The sequence below is a fragment of the Neofelis nebulosa genome, chromosome 7, assembly GCF_028018385.1.
Source record: "Neofelis nebulosa isolate mNeoNeb1 chromosome 7, mNeoNeb1.pri, whole genome shotgun sequence".
NCBI lineage: Eukaryota > Metazoa > Chordata > Mammalia > Carnivora > Felidae > Neofelis > Neofelis nebulosa.
In genome coordinates, this window is record NC_080788.1 from 135,528,490 (window position 1) to 135,543,930 (window position 15,441).

General features: G+C 48.8%; 1 protein-coding gene and 1 long non-coding RNA gene across 2 annotated transcripts in view; one reads left to right on the plus strand and one right to left on the minus strand.

The window, feature by feature from the left end:
- Positions 1–128: 128 nt before the first annotated feature.
- Positions 129–15,441, plus strand: part of DGLUCY (D-glutamate cyclase) — a 47,445-nt gene continuing 32,132 nt past the window's right edge. The window contains 6 exon segments of the mRNA XM_058740027.1: positions 129–2,342; positions 4,325–4,481; positions 5,658–5,768; positions 9,774–9,927; positions 11,714–11,912; positions 15,030–15,177. Coding sequence (XP_058596010.1) covers positions 5,681–5,768; positions 9,774–9,927; positions 11,714–11,912; positions 15,030–15,177 — 589 coding nt within the window. The 5' untranslated portion in view covers positions 129–2,342; positions 4,325–4,481; positions 5,658–5,680.
- LOC131517643 (uncharacterized) lies at positions 4,390–5,700 on the minus strand. Its single transcript, XR_009264724.1, has 2 exons — positions 5,589–5,700; positions 4,390–4,950 (listed from the first exon to the last, which is right to left on the minus strand). It is a non-coding gene; the product is annotated as an uncharacterized LOC131517643 (long non-coding RNA).

Below are 15,441 nucleotides of genomic sequence, written 5' to 3' on the forward strand. Positions count from 1 at the left end.
CAGGGCACACTGACTGGTCCAGCCAGGCAAACAAAGGGTTAAGGTGCCGTCTCTCCTTCAAGATTTTTTCTAGAAGGAAGACTTTTTTTTTTTAAGTTTATTTATTTTGAGAGAGAGAGCACGAGCACAAGCAGAGGAAGGGCAGAGAGAGAGGGAGAGGGAGAGAATCCAAAGCAGGCTCTGCACTGACATGGGGCTTGAACTCACGAACCATGAGACCATGACCTGAGCTGAAATCAAGGGTCAGATACTTAACTGACTGAGCCACCTGGGCACATACTAGGAGGGAGCCTTTCTGTACGCTCATCTCTCTCCTGGCCTCCCCTCTCATCTACCAGCCTCCTATTTTGCCTGCCCTGCGGTCCAGTCCCCCACCTGCAGCCAGAGTCTTCTTCATAAAAGGTAGGTCTTACCAAGTCACTCTACTGCCTAACACCTTCTTGATTTCCCATCGTTCTTGGATCGCCCACGAGCTGGCCACTGCCCCATCCCGGCTCCTACTCCCCTATCTCCTCCCTGACATCAAACATTCCAGTGGCACAGGAAGCTGGTTTCCTTCCCATGCCTCCCTGCTTTTGCTCATGCTGTCCCCTGACCTACAGTGCCCCCTCCCCACCTGTCTGCTAGTCTGACCCCTACTCTTCCTGTTAGACTGAGCTTCTTTTCCTCCTCCACTTGTAGTCCACGTGGCCCAGGAGTGCTCAGCACATGGTGTTATAGCTACTGAAGATAGATACAGTGGTAATTATGTGCTTAATGTCTGTCTCTGGGGATGGCAAACCCCCTGTGAGCGTGGGCTGTGGCTGTCTTATTCCCTACAGTATGTGCAGCACGCTGGGTGAGGAGCGGTAAACAGGCAACGCTTTTGTGGTGCTAACTGTGCACCCAGCCAGAAATTGTTCTAAGAATCTCACGTGTGTTAGCTCATTTAATCCTTACCACAACTCAGTGGGATACATATTGTTATGAGTCCCTGTTTACAGATGAGAAAATAGGCACAGGGAGGTGAATATGATCCCCTCCTGAGTGTAGAGGCAGGCTTGGAATCCAGACAGCCTACCCCCTAATCTGTGCTCTGTACTGCAATGCCTGTTGAATGGCAGGTGGATGAGGGATAGTGTCTGGATACTAAGTGCCTAGCAGGCACCCAGTAAGCGACAGCTGTCATTATTATCACCATGGTGTCCACACTCCCAGGCATGCATGCCTTTTATTTTTCTATTTTTTTAAGTTTATTTATTTATTTTGAGAGAGGGAGGGATGGAGGGGCAGAGAGAGAGAAGGAGAGAGAATCCCAAGCAGGCTCCACTCTGTCAGCACAGAGCCCGATGCAGGGCTCAAACTCATGAACCATGAGATCACGAGTGCAGCCAAAACCAAGAGTCAGAGGCTTAACCGACTGACCCACCCAGGTGCCCCAGGCATACATGCCCTTTAATGGGGATAAGTTCTGCTTTACTCACCTCTGTGTGCTCAGCACATTCCACCCACATGGTAAGGACTAAATAAATATTTACCAAATGAATGAAAAAACTCATGACAGAAGTATAAGGAATGACCTAGGGTGCCTGGCTGGCTCAGTCGATCCCGGATCTCAAGGTTGAACATGCGATCCCGGATCTCAAGGTTGTGAGTTCAAGCCCCACAGTGGGTGTAGAGGTTACTTAAAAAGGATATGATCCTACCTTCCTTATATATGTTTAAATTAAGTTCCAGTTTTTAAATTATGTGATACTTACATGTTGTCCTATTGAAAGTTGTAGGAAGGATAAAGAGCAGAAAATCCCTCTTCCGTCAGGGCCACCCCCTAGCACAACTCCAGAGGGCACCACTCACCTAAAATACAGTGTGGCAGCCACTGCTCCTGCTCAGGACCCCATCCACCTAATTTCCCTCTCTGCGGCCACAACTGATATCAAGCTCTTTTCCATCTTTACAGAGATAGTTTACATGCATTTGAATGGATCATGGGTGTGTTATTCAACATAGAATCCTTTACCTTACCTTGTTCATTTTATGTCTTTGGGAGATTGTTTCACACCGGGTGTATAGAGTAGCCTCATTCTTTTTAATGGTTACACAGTATCTCATTGTGCTGTATGGATGTACCCTAGTTTAGCTATGCCTCTATTTAATCAGCCCTCTATGTATTTACCCAACCTGTATTAGGTTGTTTCTACATTGTTTCTCTTACAAATAGTGCTGCCATGTGCTCCCATCATTCCACCTGGCTGTTTGAGAACATCTGGAGCATGCATTCCTAGAATTGGATTACTTGGGTAAAGCAGAGAAATGACTTTCTAATGGTGGAATTTCAGTCATCTGTGACAGGCATAGCTGAGGTATTTTTATACTGGGCTTTGGGGTGTGTCAGGTCCTTCTAAGGAATTGATGGTCTGTGGGCCCCTCTCTGGTGTATCCCAGGCTAGGGAATGATATCTGTGGGCTTGATAGTTTGTTACTCTCTAAAGAGAAAAAAGAATTCACAGTGGAAGGGTAAGCTTCTTAGAGTCCAACTAGTGCTCAATGATTAGATCCCTTACTTAGAGTAAGGCCTTACTGGGTATTGAGACACTTGGGCCACGCAGGGCCACTCAGCAGTGAGTTCACTGGAGGTCCTGGTGGAAAGCCTGAGAAGTTCAGGGTTCAGTCCCCAAAGGAACATATGGACTCAAGAAACTCTGGTTCTGGAATCACCTTTTGGGAGAAAAGGGGAAGGTCCTTGCTATTCCTACTGAGGATGTGATTCCTATTAACACCAGAGGATGGATGGAAGGAGGGAGGGATGGATATATAGACACACAGGCATAGAAAGGTAGATATCAGTCAAGCAAGCATGAATTTAGACTTATTTTGGGGTTTAGGCTGTACCACTTAATAGTTATCAGACTTTAGGGAGCTTCTTTGATCTCCCCAAGACCCCATTCTTTGTCCATAATGGGATTAACAGTGTCTTTTTTGTGGGGCAGTGGTGAAGAACCAATGGTTGTAAACCAAAGAGGGTAAAGGGTCTGGCACAGTGCCTGGCAAACAGTGGGTTCTCATATATGGTAGGGTGGTAGCTACCATCATTTATTATATGACTGGGCACTCTGTCATTGGTGTATTGACAATTGCTAATGAGCATGTCCTTCATGCTCCATGTGGCCCCTGCCTTCAAGGGGGATGACTCTGTAGGGTAGGGGTTCTCAGCCTCCTTTCCCTCCCAACATGCACAGTGGGTAATATTCAGGTGACTGGCACACTCCCAGCATGCATTTCACAGGGCAGGATTTCAGGCTACACTTATTTAATCTCCAGGCCAGCAAAGCAACATTATTACAGGAATGACCTAGATCCACTTAAACTTATATTAAAACAATAAATAAATAAAGGAAAGGAAAGGCAATCACCCTCAGATTTTGGTCTTTTGACTACAATTTATTTGCAAACCAGCTCCCAGCTTCCACCTGCTGTCTTATAGAGTAAAAATGAAGAGCGACAGCTAACAGGTACCACTGAGGGCTCTCATTTCAGTGGGTTTGGGGTAAGTTCTATTCTCTCCTCTAGATATGAAGTGAAGGCCATTACCAGAGGAGTCTGGCCACTGTCCCCACTTGATTATGGAATGGTTCTCTCTTCGACCTTTGCTGAGTGCCTGGCTGAGGTGCTAACATTTCTGCAGTGACCCTGGGAAAACACAGACATCCACGACCTTAGCCGGTGCCTCAGATGCTTGGCCAAGGGGTCAGGCCGGCCAGGTCCAGGAGGGCTCTCTCAGTCCAGCAGACAAGCTCAGGCTTGACCTCCCAAAGCAGCTGCTTTAATACTCAGTATCTTCAACTGGGGAATGGAATCCAACCTCACCTGACCCTCCCAGCACCCAACCCCCTCAGCCCAGCAGGACCAACTGTTCTCTCCTCTGTGTCCCCGAAGCACTTTGTTCTGTGGCTATTAAAGCACTCACTGTCAGTTTAAAACACACCTCTACCCCTTCCAGGGCAACACTTCTTATATTTTGTTTGTTAAAGTTTTTATACGATCTCAAATTTTTCATTAAAATGGCCGTGGGGTTTGCTTGGTTTTCTACCTACGAGATTGGAGTTGAAAACTGCATTGGTGGTTTGGAATCCCACTGGGTTCTTCTCTAGGTAGAAAGGGCTGTGGAAAATCTGGCTTGTCCAGAACCTTCCCTGGGGACACCACCCTTGAATCCTGCTTTCATCCATTGTGCAGTCAGTCAGCTAGCCATTCAACAAACACTGAACTACACTTTTGTGCCAGGCACTGTGCTAGACTTTTCATCTCTGTCATTTCGTTCGCCTCTTCATCTGTCGAACCCTAGATTCCGCTGACACGTTGAAACCTCTTTCTAGAGCATGTTAACCTTAAAGAGAAAACTGCCTGCCATTTTACCAGCAAAAACGGGTTTATTTGGAAATAGCAGAGAATTGCAATCCCAGGACGTGCAAGCTGTGGCAAAACTACAGGCAAGGCCAGAGGCAAGTCCGGGGAGCAAAAGGGAGGTAGGTAGCTCCTTTCCAGAGGGAAGGGGGAAGATGGGAGAGCTGTTATAATCCGGAAGTCCATTGGAGTAAACTGGGAGTTCGAAGTGTAGTGCCTCCTGATTGGCTGAGCTGTGACTGTCATTGGCGGGGCTGTTGCCAGGAGAGGAGGAGACCTTTCCTCCTCCTGCTGGGGCAGTAAACTAGTAGCTAAAGTAGTATTGGACTTGGTAAGGTGTAGGTCTTCCTGTTGGGGCTGTGAGAGCTCCCCCTGCTGGCCTCCCTCCTCTGTTTTAAACTCAACCATAACCTGAACTAAACTGGTTTCCTTTCATTAGTTTTCACAAGAAGTCAACATACAGGATTCCTTTCTGAATGCAATTTCCTGGAGCTTTGACACCATCTCTGTATTTAAAAATCTGCAGTATTTTATTCATCCACCAAAAATCTCTGTAAGGCACTGTACCTGGAGTAGCGGGGTGGGGTGGTGGGGCAGGGAATATAAAGAAGAAAACATAAAATCTGTTCCTTCTAGGCACCTAGATCTAAATAACAGAAGTCACACATAGAAAATCTGGCCTATTCTTTCATTTGTGATTGCACGTGGCATGCAGTCGTTTGTTCATCCGAGCATAAGTATTTTTGGTGTGTGCTATGTGCTTTGGCTGTCGTAACACCGCGGGAGGCCCAAGATGTGAACCTGCTCTCTGGGTACTTGGGGTCTCCCCGGGAAAGAGGAAGGGGTTCAGAGTCCAGTAAAACATCAGGCCGAAGTCAGTGGCTCAAAGAATGCTCTGGGGGCAAGGAGACCCGGCAACCAGTCGGCGTGAGCCTCCTGGGTGCTTCATAGAGGTGGAGGATTGGAACCTGTACCGAGGAATGGAAAGGTCTTCAGGAGGGAGGGAGGGAGGACATCCTGGGCCAGGGGAAGGTCATGACAAAGGTCAAGACAAAGGTCAAGACAAAGGTCTTGAAGTGTTAGGAGTTTCTCACTAGAAACTGAGACATGAAGGGGATGGGAATAGGGTGGGGAGAATTTGCTCCAAACAATGCCCACTCGGGCCAGGACAGGTAGGGCCGGGGGTGGGGGGTGGTGATGGATACCTGACGTCGAATCTGCCCCCTGCAAGGAAGCTGAGCTTCTCATTTGTTCCTCCTCCTTCCTTCACCCAGACTCTGGCCCGTTCAAAGATGGCATGATAACCTTCACACTTCCCTCTGCCATAAGGAGCTTGATCCTACAGAAGATACCAGACATCAGAAATATGTCCAGCGTGGCTGGGGGTAAGTAGTGATAGACGTTTAAAAAAAAAGAAAGAAAGAAAATCCCTAGAAATATCAGCGGTGCAGGGCCCAGGAATTCCTGAGACTTGTAGCTTCTGCCTGGGAGACAGGAAGTAAGAGCAGGATGATATTTGCTCGGGTCCCTAATTAATGTCCCAGCAGGTCTGGCAGTTGGGCCAGACTCAGGCGTGAACACCTTACCAGATGGCTCCGGTACCACCAGTTCTGCTTGGTCAACCCAACTCCACGGGGGGACCTGCCAATGGCCTCAGAAGATGAAAGGGGTTTTCCCTCAGGGGGGAAAAGCACCCCCAGATAACACAGCATTTTAATCTGGTTTTTGATTCAGACCACGTCTCCCCGTTTTGTTCCTCTCTGGGTGCACCGTCGCCCCAGTCTCTTCCAGGAGTGACACTCAAGGCTCTGAAAGTTCCTGTGAGAGAAAACAGCCATCAAAGTTGTCACTGACGCAAGTCCCAGCAAAATTTCATGATACGAAAGACTTCCGGTTACTGGAATCGCCAAAGAGAAAAACCAGTAGCATGGTTTAAAGTTCTGGAGCAGGACAGTTTTCACTGACGTATCTGGCCTCTGTGGCTATTTCTGGACCAACAGAATTCTCTATTATTGCATAACAAAGCACCCCAGACTCACCGGCTTAAGCGATATTCTGCGATGACGCTGGCCTTAGCCGGGGGTTTTTCTGCTTCACGTGGTACCACGTCTGCTGGGGCTGGACCATCCATGATGGCTTCTTCCTCACATGTCTGGAGTGTCTACTGGGAGGCCCAGAGCACTTGGGGCCGGCCTAATGCTTCTCTCTTGCTAGGAAGCCTCGCCAGCAGTGGTAGCCAAACTTCTTTCCAGGGTAGCTCAAGATTCCTGGAGGAGGGGTTGTAATGCCCAAGCACGTATCAAACACCCACTTGTGTCATGCTTCCTACCGTCCCATTGGCAAAGCAAGGCACGTGGCCGAGGACAGAGTCAACGGGGCAGGAGCCCCTCAGGGCTGTGAGCCCTAGGGAGCGTGCTTTGTAGAGAGTCACCAGGGTCATAGTCTCCCCAACCCTGTACACGACGTACCAGCAAACACCAGCTGAACCCCACTGCCTGCTAGCACCTCAGGGCTCCAAGAGAGCAGAGTGTACCAGTCTGGATGTAAGTCCCAGCTTGGCTCCTTCTGGCTGTAGCTGTGGGTAAGGTGTGTGACCTCTCTAAGCTCACCTGCACCCTGAAAGTAACAGTTCAGTCCTCCCTCAGGAGCTGTCGGGAGGGGTAACTGAGCTCGTGGGGGTAAGATGTACCATCCAAGTCAGCCGCTGTCATGGAATGTTCCACAAGGAAAGAAGCTCATTCTGCAGAAGAGCTGGAGCACCTCAGCTCGGGACTACGTCTTCCAGGGCTTTTATATCAGATTAGGGACATTAGAGGTGCTTTTTTTTTTTCCCCTCTCCCATCATTAAGTTAAAAAAAAAAAAAAAAGAATGGACAACTTTGCTTTGAGGTAAAAGGACTCAGAAGGCTCACTTTGTTTCTCCTCACAAAGAAAAAGCTGTCATGACCTTAGATGGAGCCGGAGAGACCCAGGCAACACAGGAATCAGTTCAGACCCTCCCCTCACCCATCCACCCCCCCCCCCCAAAAGCCACCACTGAGCCCTCTATTGGTGTCTTGTTACTAATGGGAACAACTGGGGACTTGGTACCATCAGCAGTGGAGATGAACAAAATGAAAACACAGTGCCCTCTGAAGTGCGTTTAATTAAAAAGGAAACAAAGAAGCTTTGTGCTCATAATACCTCTCTGATTTGCGGTATTAAAAATCCAATTTGCTCTCACAACAGGCTTTGGAGGTAAGAAAGGAGGCGGCTAGGGAAAGCCAGGCTTCTAGGCTGGCTGGATTCCCTTCCACCTCACTCCAGACTATTTTTGGAGACACGCTGGGCTTGCTCGAGACATGCAGTCAGCTTCCTTGGGCTTTCAGCAGCTGGGAGTGTCCAGCTCGTCCCCATTTTCAAAGTCTGTAGCATTGGCAGGCACCGAGGGTTTGAGGCAATGAGTTCCAGGATGTTAGAGCAGAAGCTGGTGCTAGAACTTTCCGTACGGATGGTTGCATCTGCTTGTATCCACTTCTTTCTACCATCCCTGAGGAGGAAGGTGCCGGAATGGGTGGTGGACCCATCCTACAAAGGTCTGATGCCTGCAGTCCAATGGTGACCCTAGAGGGACTCAGCGGTCCCCTGTCTCAGGCTTAAATCCTGGCTCTGCCATGCCTCAGCCATGTGAAGTCACTTCATCTCTTTGAGCCTTGTTCTCCTTACGTATAAAATATAAGTGATTACGTCTACAAATGACTTAGCACAGAGAGCTAAGGAAAATATCAGAGCTAAAGAGAAAATACTAGCAGACAGTATCATTGTGGAAAAGAGATGCCCACATGTTGATACGGCAACCTAGCATTTAGGAGAATTGTCACCATGATTATTTCTCCAAAAGCAGCATAATTATGTTTTTCTTTGGGATGGTGTGTTTAAAGGAAATAATCCCTTAAAAAAAAAAACAAACCATAAGTTTTCTTGTTTGTTTTTTCCTCCAGTTACAGAATGATACCTATTTATTACATAAATTTTAGAATTGAGAAAAGCACAGAAGAGAACATTAAATATCACGCAGTCTTGATACAGGAGATAACTGTGATAAACATGTAGATGTATTTCCTTCTAGTTATTTCTCTCATGAACTGTATAAAAAGGAGAATATGCCCCAAATACGGTTTTGTTATCTAGTTCTGTTCCTTTAACCGTATGTTACAAACCATCATTAAATATTCCTTCAGTACCATAATTGTAAATGTCCATGCAAGAGTCCATATTCATGCTTCCAACCCCTACTTCCTCTACACCTGTGTGTTAGGTAATTAACACACAGGAATGAACTCCCAAAGTTCTCTTTGAGGCAGGTGTCATTACTGCCATCTCCTCCTTGGGAATACCAAGGCTCAGGGGCACACTGCTGGTCAGAGGCCGAATCGGGATTCAAACACAGGTTTAGCTGTCAAAGGACTTCCCATTCCAGAAAAGGGCTCCTGACCAGAGGAGATGGTGTCATGCAAGTGGGGGGGGGTCTTCCCCCACAGCTGAAGTAAGCCTACCTCCTTGGAGGGGGAGTCAAGGATTCTGTGAGCCTGCTCAGTCAAGAATCTGCCCAGACAAAAGACATGAGCAGTGTCTTTCCCACAAAGGATGCCCAAATGGCCAATAAAACGTATGAAAGTCACTCAACCGCATTGGTCTTCAGGGCAATGCAAATTAAAACCGCAGTGTGAGGCCACTACCCACCTGCCAGGGTGGATGGAATGGAAAAGATAGGCAACAGCAAGCACTGGAGAGGATAAGGAACAAGCAAGAACTTGCAATATAAATTGGTACAACCGCTCTGGAAACCGCTTAGCTGAACATGTATATGCCCTGCAACCCTAGGGGTATGCCAGACAGAAATGCACCCCAACATGCATGTATTAAAATGCTCATGGCAGCACCATTTATAATAACCCCAAACTGGAAGCCATTCAAACGTCCATCCACAACAGGATTGCGTAAATACATTGTGGTAATGAGTATATCACACAGCAATGAGAATGAACCAGCTGTTGTCAAACACAAAGGTATGGATGGATCTCCCGGACATACGATTGAGTGACAGAGGCCAGACTCAAAAGGCTCACATTGTATGATTCCATTATATGAAGAACAGGCAAAAGTAACCCATGGTGTTAGAAGTCACGGTAGCGGCCACCTTCGAGGCTAGGTTGATGAACTATAAGGGGCATAGAGGGATTCTGGAATGTTGATAATGTTGTTTCTTGACCTGGGTGTCGGTTACATATTCATCAAGTTGTACACTTATGGGCATTTTTCTGTGCTGTGCTACGATAAAGAGCTAAAATTGAAAGGCTCTACCAAGAGGCAACCGACTATGCCTGTGTCCCTTCTCTCACCAAACTCAGGGCTCCGACCAGCCAGCATGGTGGTCCTGCACAGGTCCCCGGCTCCAGCCTTTGAAAAGTTCTGCCAAGCCAACAATGGCCCTCTGCCCCTACTGGGCCTGACTGAGCCAGGCAAGTGGACGTTGCCTACCCCGAACGCTGTTCTGGACACCAGGTAAAATGCTTGGGTTACCAGGGTTCAAGCTTGGGAGTGGCCACATGCAGCAGCCAGGTGTGTCTGTCAACGGGGACCTCTTTGTCCAGTCATGGGGATGCTCAGTACCCGGTACAAGGCCTCACCCATGACTCTTGCTCAGGGATGAGCTGTCCTCCCCTCCATTCCCATCCCGGTCCCTGTCCCTGCCCCTTGCCCTGGGAAAAATCTTGGGGATCACCAAGATAGTCCTGCCCTGGCTGCAGAAATGCCGCTGGCACCTCCCGTCATCCACTTCCTCACCCAAGCCAGAAATCGGAAGCACTGGATGAAGAAGAAAGTAAAAACACTTGCATTACTGGTACCTACCCAGGGAGAGCCGTTATTAACACTGTGGGTATGTTCTCACAGACTTCGAAAATATAACATATTGAATAAATGGGCCTACTGATTCTGCTTCCTCCATAGCATCCCAATGAGCTCACCTTTCTCCCACGACCCCAGCTCAGGCTCACATCTCTTCTGCTCGCCCACCTGAGTGACTTTTCCTAAATGCTAGGTCTGATCACATGACTCCCCCATTTAAAATCTTCAGTGCCATGGAGCGCCTGAGTGGCTCAGTTGGGTAAGCATCCAACTTCAGCTCAGGTCATGATCTCATGGTTTGTGGGTTCAAGCCCTGCATTGGGCTCTGTGCTGTCAGCCCGGAGTTTAGAGCCTCCTACGGATTCTGTGTATCTTGGTCTCTCTGCCCTTTCCCTGCTCATGCTCTGTCTCTCTTCTCTCTCAAAAATAAATAAATAATTTTTAAAACATAAATAAATAAATAAATAAACTCTTCAGTGCCTTCCCATGACTTGCACCTTGGCCTGATACCTGGTCACCTGTAGTGACCAGGCCCTGGCTCAGTGTCTCCCTTCCCCCATGACACTCCAGCCATCCCCAGCCATCTCCCCAGAGAGAAAGCTCCCCCCGAACATTCTGCTGCTACCATTTTGTGGACTCTGGGCTAGGAGAGTCCTTCAGAGACCCCACCCAGACCTGAGGTCAGCTCCTTCTGTTTTTTTTCCTAGCACCCCCTAGGCTACCATCTGGGGGACGCTTAGAGCAGATCGCACGGGGTGTCACATGTTTGATGCCTCCATGCTGTTCACATACTGTTCCCTCTGCCTAGGATGTGCTTTCCTCCTTGTTCAGCTGGTGAACTCCTATTCATCCCTCAGGATCCAGCTCCAGCACCTTCCCCTTTGTGGGGGAGAGTGAATTCCTCCCTTCCGTGGGTCACTCCTCCACCCATACTGTTAACACTCACTGCTCTGTGTTGCAAGTATTTGTTTTCAGTGCAGTCTCACCGCCAACGTAGGATTGCATACTTCTTATGGGCTGGGCCAATGTCCTCTCTGTCACTGTTGTCCCATCACCTGGCTTGTGCTTGGCACAGAGGAATGGCTCAACAAAATAATTTTGGAGTGAATAAAGAACTGGCTTAAAACCATAATATTTTAATTCTACAGAAAAGTCTCTTTTTTTAAAAGATTTGTTTAAGTTTATTTATTTATTTTTGAGAGAGAGCACAAGTGGGAGAAGAGCAGAGAGAGAGAGAGAGAGAGAGAGAGAGAGAGAATCCCAAGCAGGCTCCACACTGTCAGTGCGGAGTCCGACATGGGGCTCAAACTCATGAATCTGAGCCGAAATCAAGAGTCAGAGGCCTAACCAACTGCGCCACCCAGGGACCCCAACCCCCATTCTTTTTAAAAATGCATGGTCAGGGGCCATCTTGATTCTGGAACTATGAGCTTCCCCCCAGGACAGGGTGTCCCTAGTTCCGGAAGTACGAGTTTGGTGCCCACGGAGGCAACCTGACCTCATTGGAGGAGTACTCGGAGCAGCTGAGGGACATGGTGACCTTCCTCCCGGACTGCAGCTCCTCCCTGGAAGCAGCCTTGGAGAAGGTGGGGCTCCCCAGAAGATACTCCGTAGGGCATGGTCACGTGGGTGCATACGAGGTAGGACACAATCTCCAAGGGCAGAATGACCTGAAAATGTGCATCACCTTGTATTTTCCTGTGGTGGGGAGAACATGCACTCAGGAGGTCAGAGACTAAAGTGACCTCAGCTCAGCCACTCTCTTGCTGTGCAACCCGACAAGTGGTTAACCTCTCTGAGCTTGTCCCCTCATCTGGAAAATGGAATGTCCAGCCTCTCTCGTGCCCATCTCTGGGATTGCTGTGAGCTCCCAGGGTGGCCTTGAGTGTGCAAGTCAAGCCCTTATAGACATTGTGGCAACTGTGTAAACCAAACCTGTCTGGAATTTGTCTGGCTCCTTTAACTTAGAGCATCTCAGTGAGCTTTTTGAAAATCCTCCTTGGCTCAAACTTCCTGGCATCAGGCAGAATGTGCCTGGCCAGGTAAATGGCCCGGGGATTTGTGGCAGGGCCTTGGCCAGCCTGTTGGCTGCCGGGTTATGTTTCTGTCAGGAAAGCTGGGTTCTGTTCTTGGCCAGCGGTGGCCCCTGGGGGTCGCCTCTCCTGGGATGTGCCCACTGCTAGGGGTCACCTCCCTGCCGTGTCTCTGAAGTTCCATTCCAGCCACTGCTTGTCAAGGCAGGAGAACCAGATTCCCTCATTCCCCTGACCCCCCTCCAGGACATCGTGTGAATCAGCCCACGTCAACGGCCAGCTGCAGGGTCCTCTATGGAGGACTTGGACTGCAGATTTGGTCTTGGGCTTCCGGACATTTATTGAAACTTGCCTGGTTTGGGCTCCTGCCAGAGAGGCCCGAGCTGCCTCTGATGAGAAACAATTTTCATGAGTGAAGCATGTGCCTGAGCAGTTTTCTTAAAGGTACGGAAGGGCGGAGACAGCAGTCACTGGCGGGGGCCCTGGGGCAGAGGTGGCCCCCAAACACACCGCCCTTGGCAGCGGGTACATCATGGGCAGTCTGTCATTGAGATGAGGAAACTGAGGCCTGGAGAGAGAAAAGGACCCGCCCATATCCCAAAGCCAGACCCTACCCTAGGACTCCTGGCTCCCGTTTATGAAATGTCACTAGTAGAAGTGTGACGATTAAGGGGTGCTTTGCACAGCATGTTCATCACTGCCATGGTCAGTGCTCAGGGGAGCCATGGTTTTCCCATGACAGCTCACTTACCAAATAGCCTTCTGTTCAGTACGGTTGCCTCTGGCCCTTGGCTCCTGGGAGATATGGCCAGGCAGCCATCTTGGATTCAGGTGGGGCCCTGAGGGGCAGCCTCGGGGAGCGCTGCCTGTCCCCTGTGAAAGTCCCTGACGCGTGTCCCTTCCCCAGTGCTGTGATTCAGACACCGACCGGGCAGGCACGCCAAGGTTTCATCCTGCGGCCACCAGGGACTGCCAGGGAGGAAAACTTGTCCCTTCTTCCCTTCTAGGCCCTTTGGCTGGTCTAACACTTAGATCGACAGGAAGTGGATTAACAGGAGAAAACTAAATTTAATGTCATACCTACAGGAGCCCCAAATATGTGAGGCTCAAAGAAGTGACCAAAACAGATAGCTTTTACACCTTTCAGACAAAGAAACAATGAATTTGTGAAGAATTGGTAAGACAAGTTTGAGCTTGGGGTAGTAAATTCACGAGGAAGTCACAACGTTTGTTTACATAGCCCTCTCGGCCTTGATTTCCCATCTCTGGAGATAAAGATGCCTTCTACCCTCTTGGTACGGGGAGGGTCCCTTCACGTGGGAGGATTATTTCCTGCTTTTCAGCGGCGGGGGGGGGGGGGGGTGCTGGAAAGGGGTGTAGAGTGTTTTTCTTGCACTGGCGGTTTCTCAAGTAACTTTAATTCAAAACAATCCGTATGCCAAACTGGTGTATTTTGGGGTGGCATTTTCCCCCCTCAGTGCCAACAGCAAGCGCTTTGGGCAGCAGCCACGTCCCAGTGGATCATCATCCTGGCCACATTCTAAATCATTCATAAGCCCCACGGCAGCCACCAGCAACCATTCAGACCACAAACACCACCCACCACCAGTGAAAGTCACACAGGTCATTCTAAGGCAGGAGGAGTGAGGCAGGGCTCAGTGGGGCCCCCATCCCCAGTGTGGACTCACGAGGCAGAGCAGATCCCAATGCCTCCTGAGACATCCCTTGTCCTTGGAACCCTCTGCCGCTGACTGTCTTAGAGGTCTTCACCTGTGGTCCACGGACCCCTAGAGGTCTGTGGAGAAAATCCAGAGGACCCATGAAATTGGATGGGGAAAAAATTACATCTTTATTTTTATAGCCGCAGACTGAAACTGAGCATTTCCTTTGATTATGAACGCAGACAAGGAACTACAGTTGTATCAGCAGACCCTGTGATTTTGTGGCTGCCCAGAGAACTCCCAGATAGCTTCATGTCTCATGGCCATGCTGATAGCACAAAAATATCCTATATGTTGATCACTACACCAAAATTATAATGGTAGGTCTGCCGTCTTGTTCCCCAAGCTGTTAATGAAGGATACATATCGCTGCATCACATTTTTTCATAAGTTGGTAACTGCATGTGCGATATAATTGGTTGGCTTTGTAAACCTATGCGTTTCTTTTTCTGTAGTTAAAAACATTGCTTTAAGTGGGGGTCTGCAGCTGCTCCAACCTACCAGAGCATCCACAGCACATACAAGGTTCTCTGTTTTAGACCAATAAATACCAGCAGGCTTTCTCATTTCTATGTCACATAAAAGTAGAAGCAACATGGGGCACCTGGGTGGCTCAGTTGGTTGGTGGAGCGTCCAACTCTTGATTTTGGCTCAGGTCATGATTTCACAGTGTTGTGGGTTCAAGCCCCCCATCTGGCTCTGCGTGGGTAGAGAGGAGCCTGCTTGGGATTCTCTCTCTCCCTCTCTCTCTCTGCCTCTCCCCTGCTGGCACTGTCTCTGTCACTAAATAATATAATATGATATAATATAATATAATATAATATAATATAATATAATATAATATATTAAATCAGTCTTAAAAACAAACAAAAAGTAGAAGCTATAATTTTATAATAGCTGCTTGGATCCCCTCTTTCATTCAGCTGCTTTGAACTCCTGGTGTTCAGGCTTTCCATCTGTGTTAATTCTGTTTTTCAACTTGTTTTCCTTGATTTCTTTTCAGACGACAGCGCCTTGTGCTACCATTGCTGGCTTTTGCTGCCACCTGGTGGTCACAATGCGGCCCATCCCCAATAACAAGCTGGAAGGGCTGGTGCCGGCCAGTTGCTCCCCAGGGAATAAGGGACATCCCATTCATATCGGCGACCCGGGTGAGTGTCCACTCTCATTCAGTATTCTGACAGCCACCCCTGAACTTCAGCACGAGAAGACGGGAACCTGCTATGTTCCCGAACTCCCCCGGCTTGTCCTCATCTTCCCAGGGGTCCTGGGTGTCCTGGACAAGGATCAGACTCCCGTAGCAGCTTTCGGGCTGGGTTTACAGAGGCCCCTCAGGTTTAAAGGTGTTGCCCTTGGCATAATAGTCAGCCTCACCCATCATCTCCCATGAACTTAAGGTGAACCTGAAGGGTCGG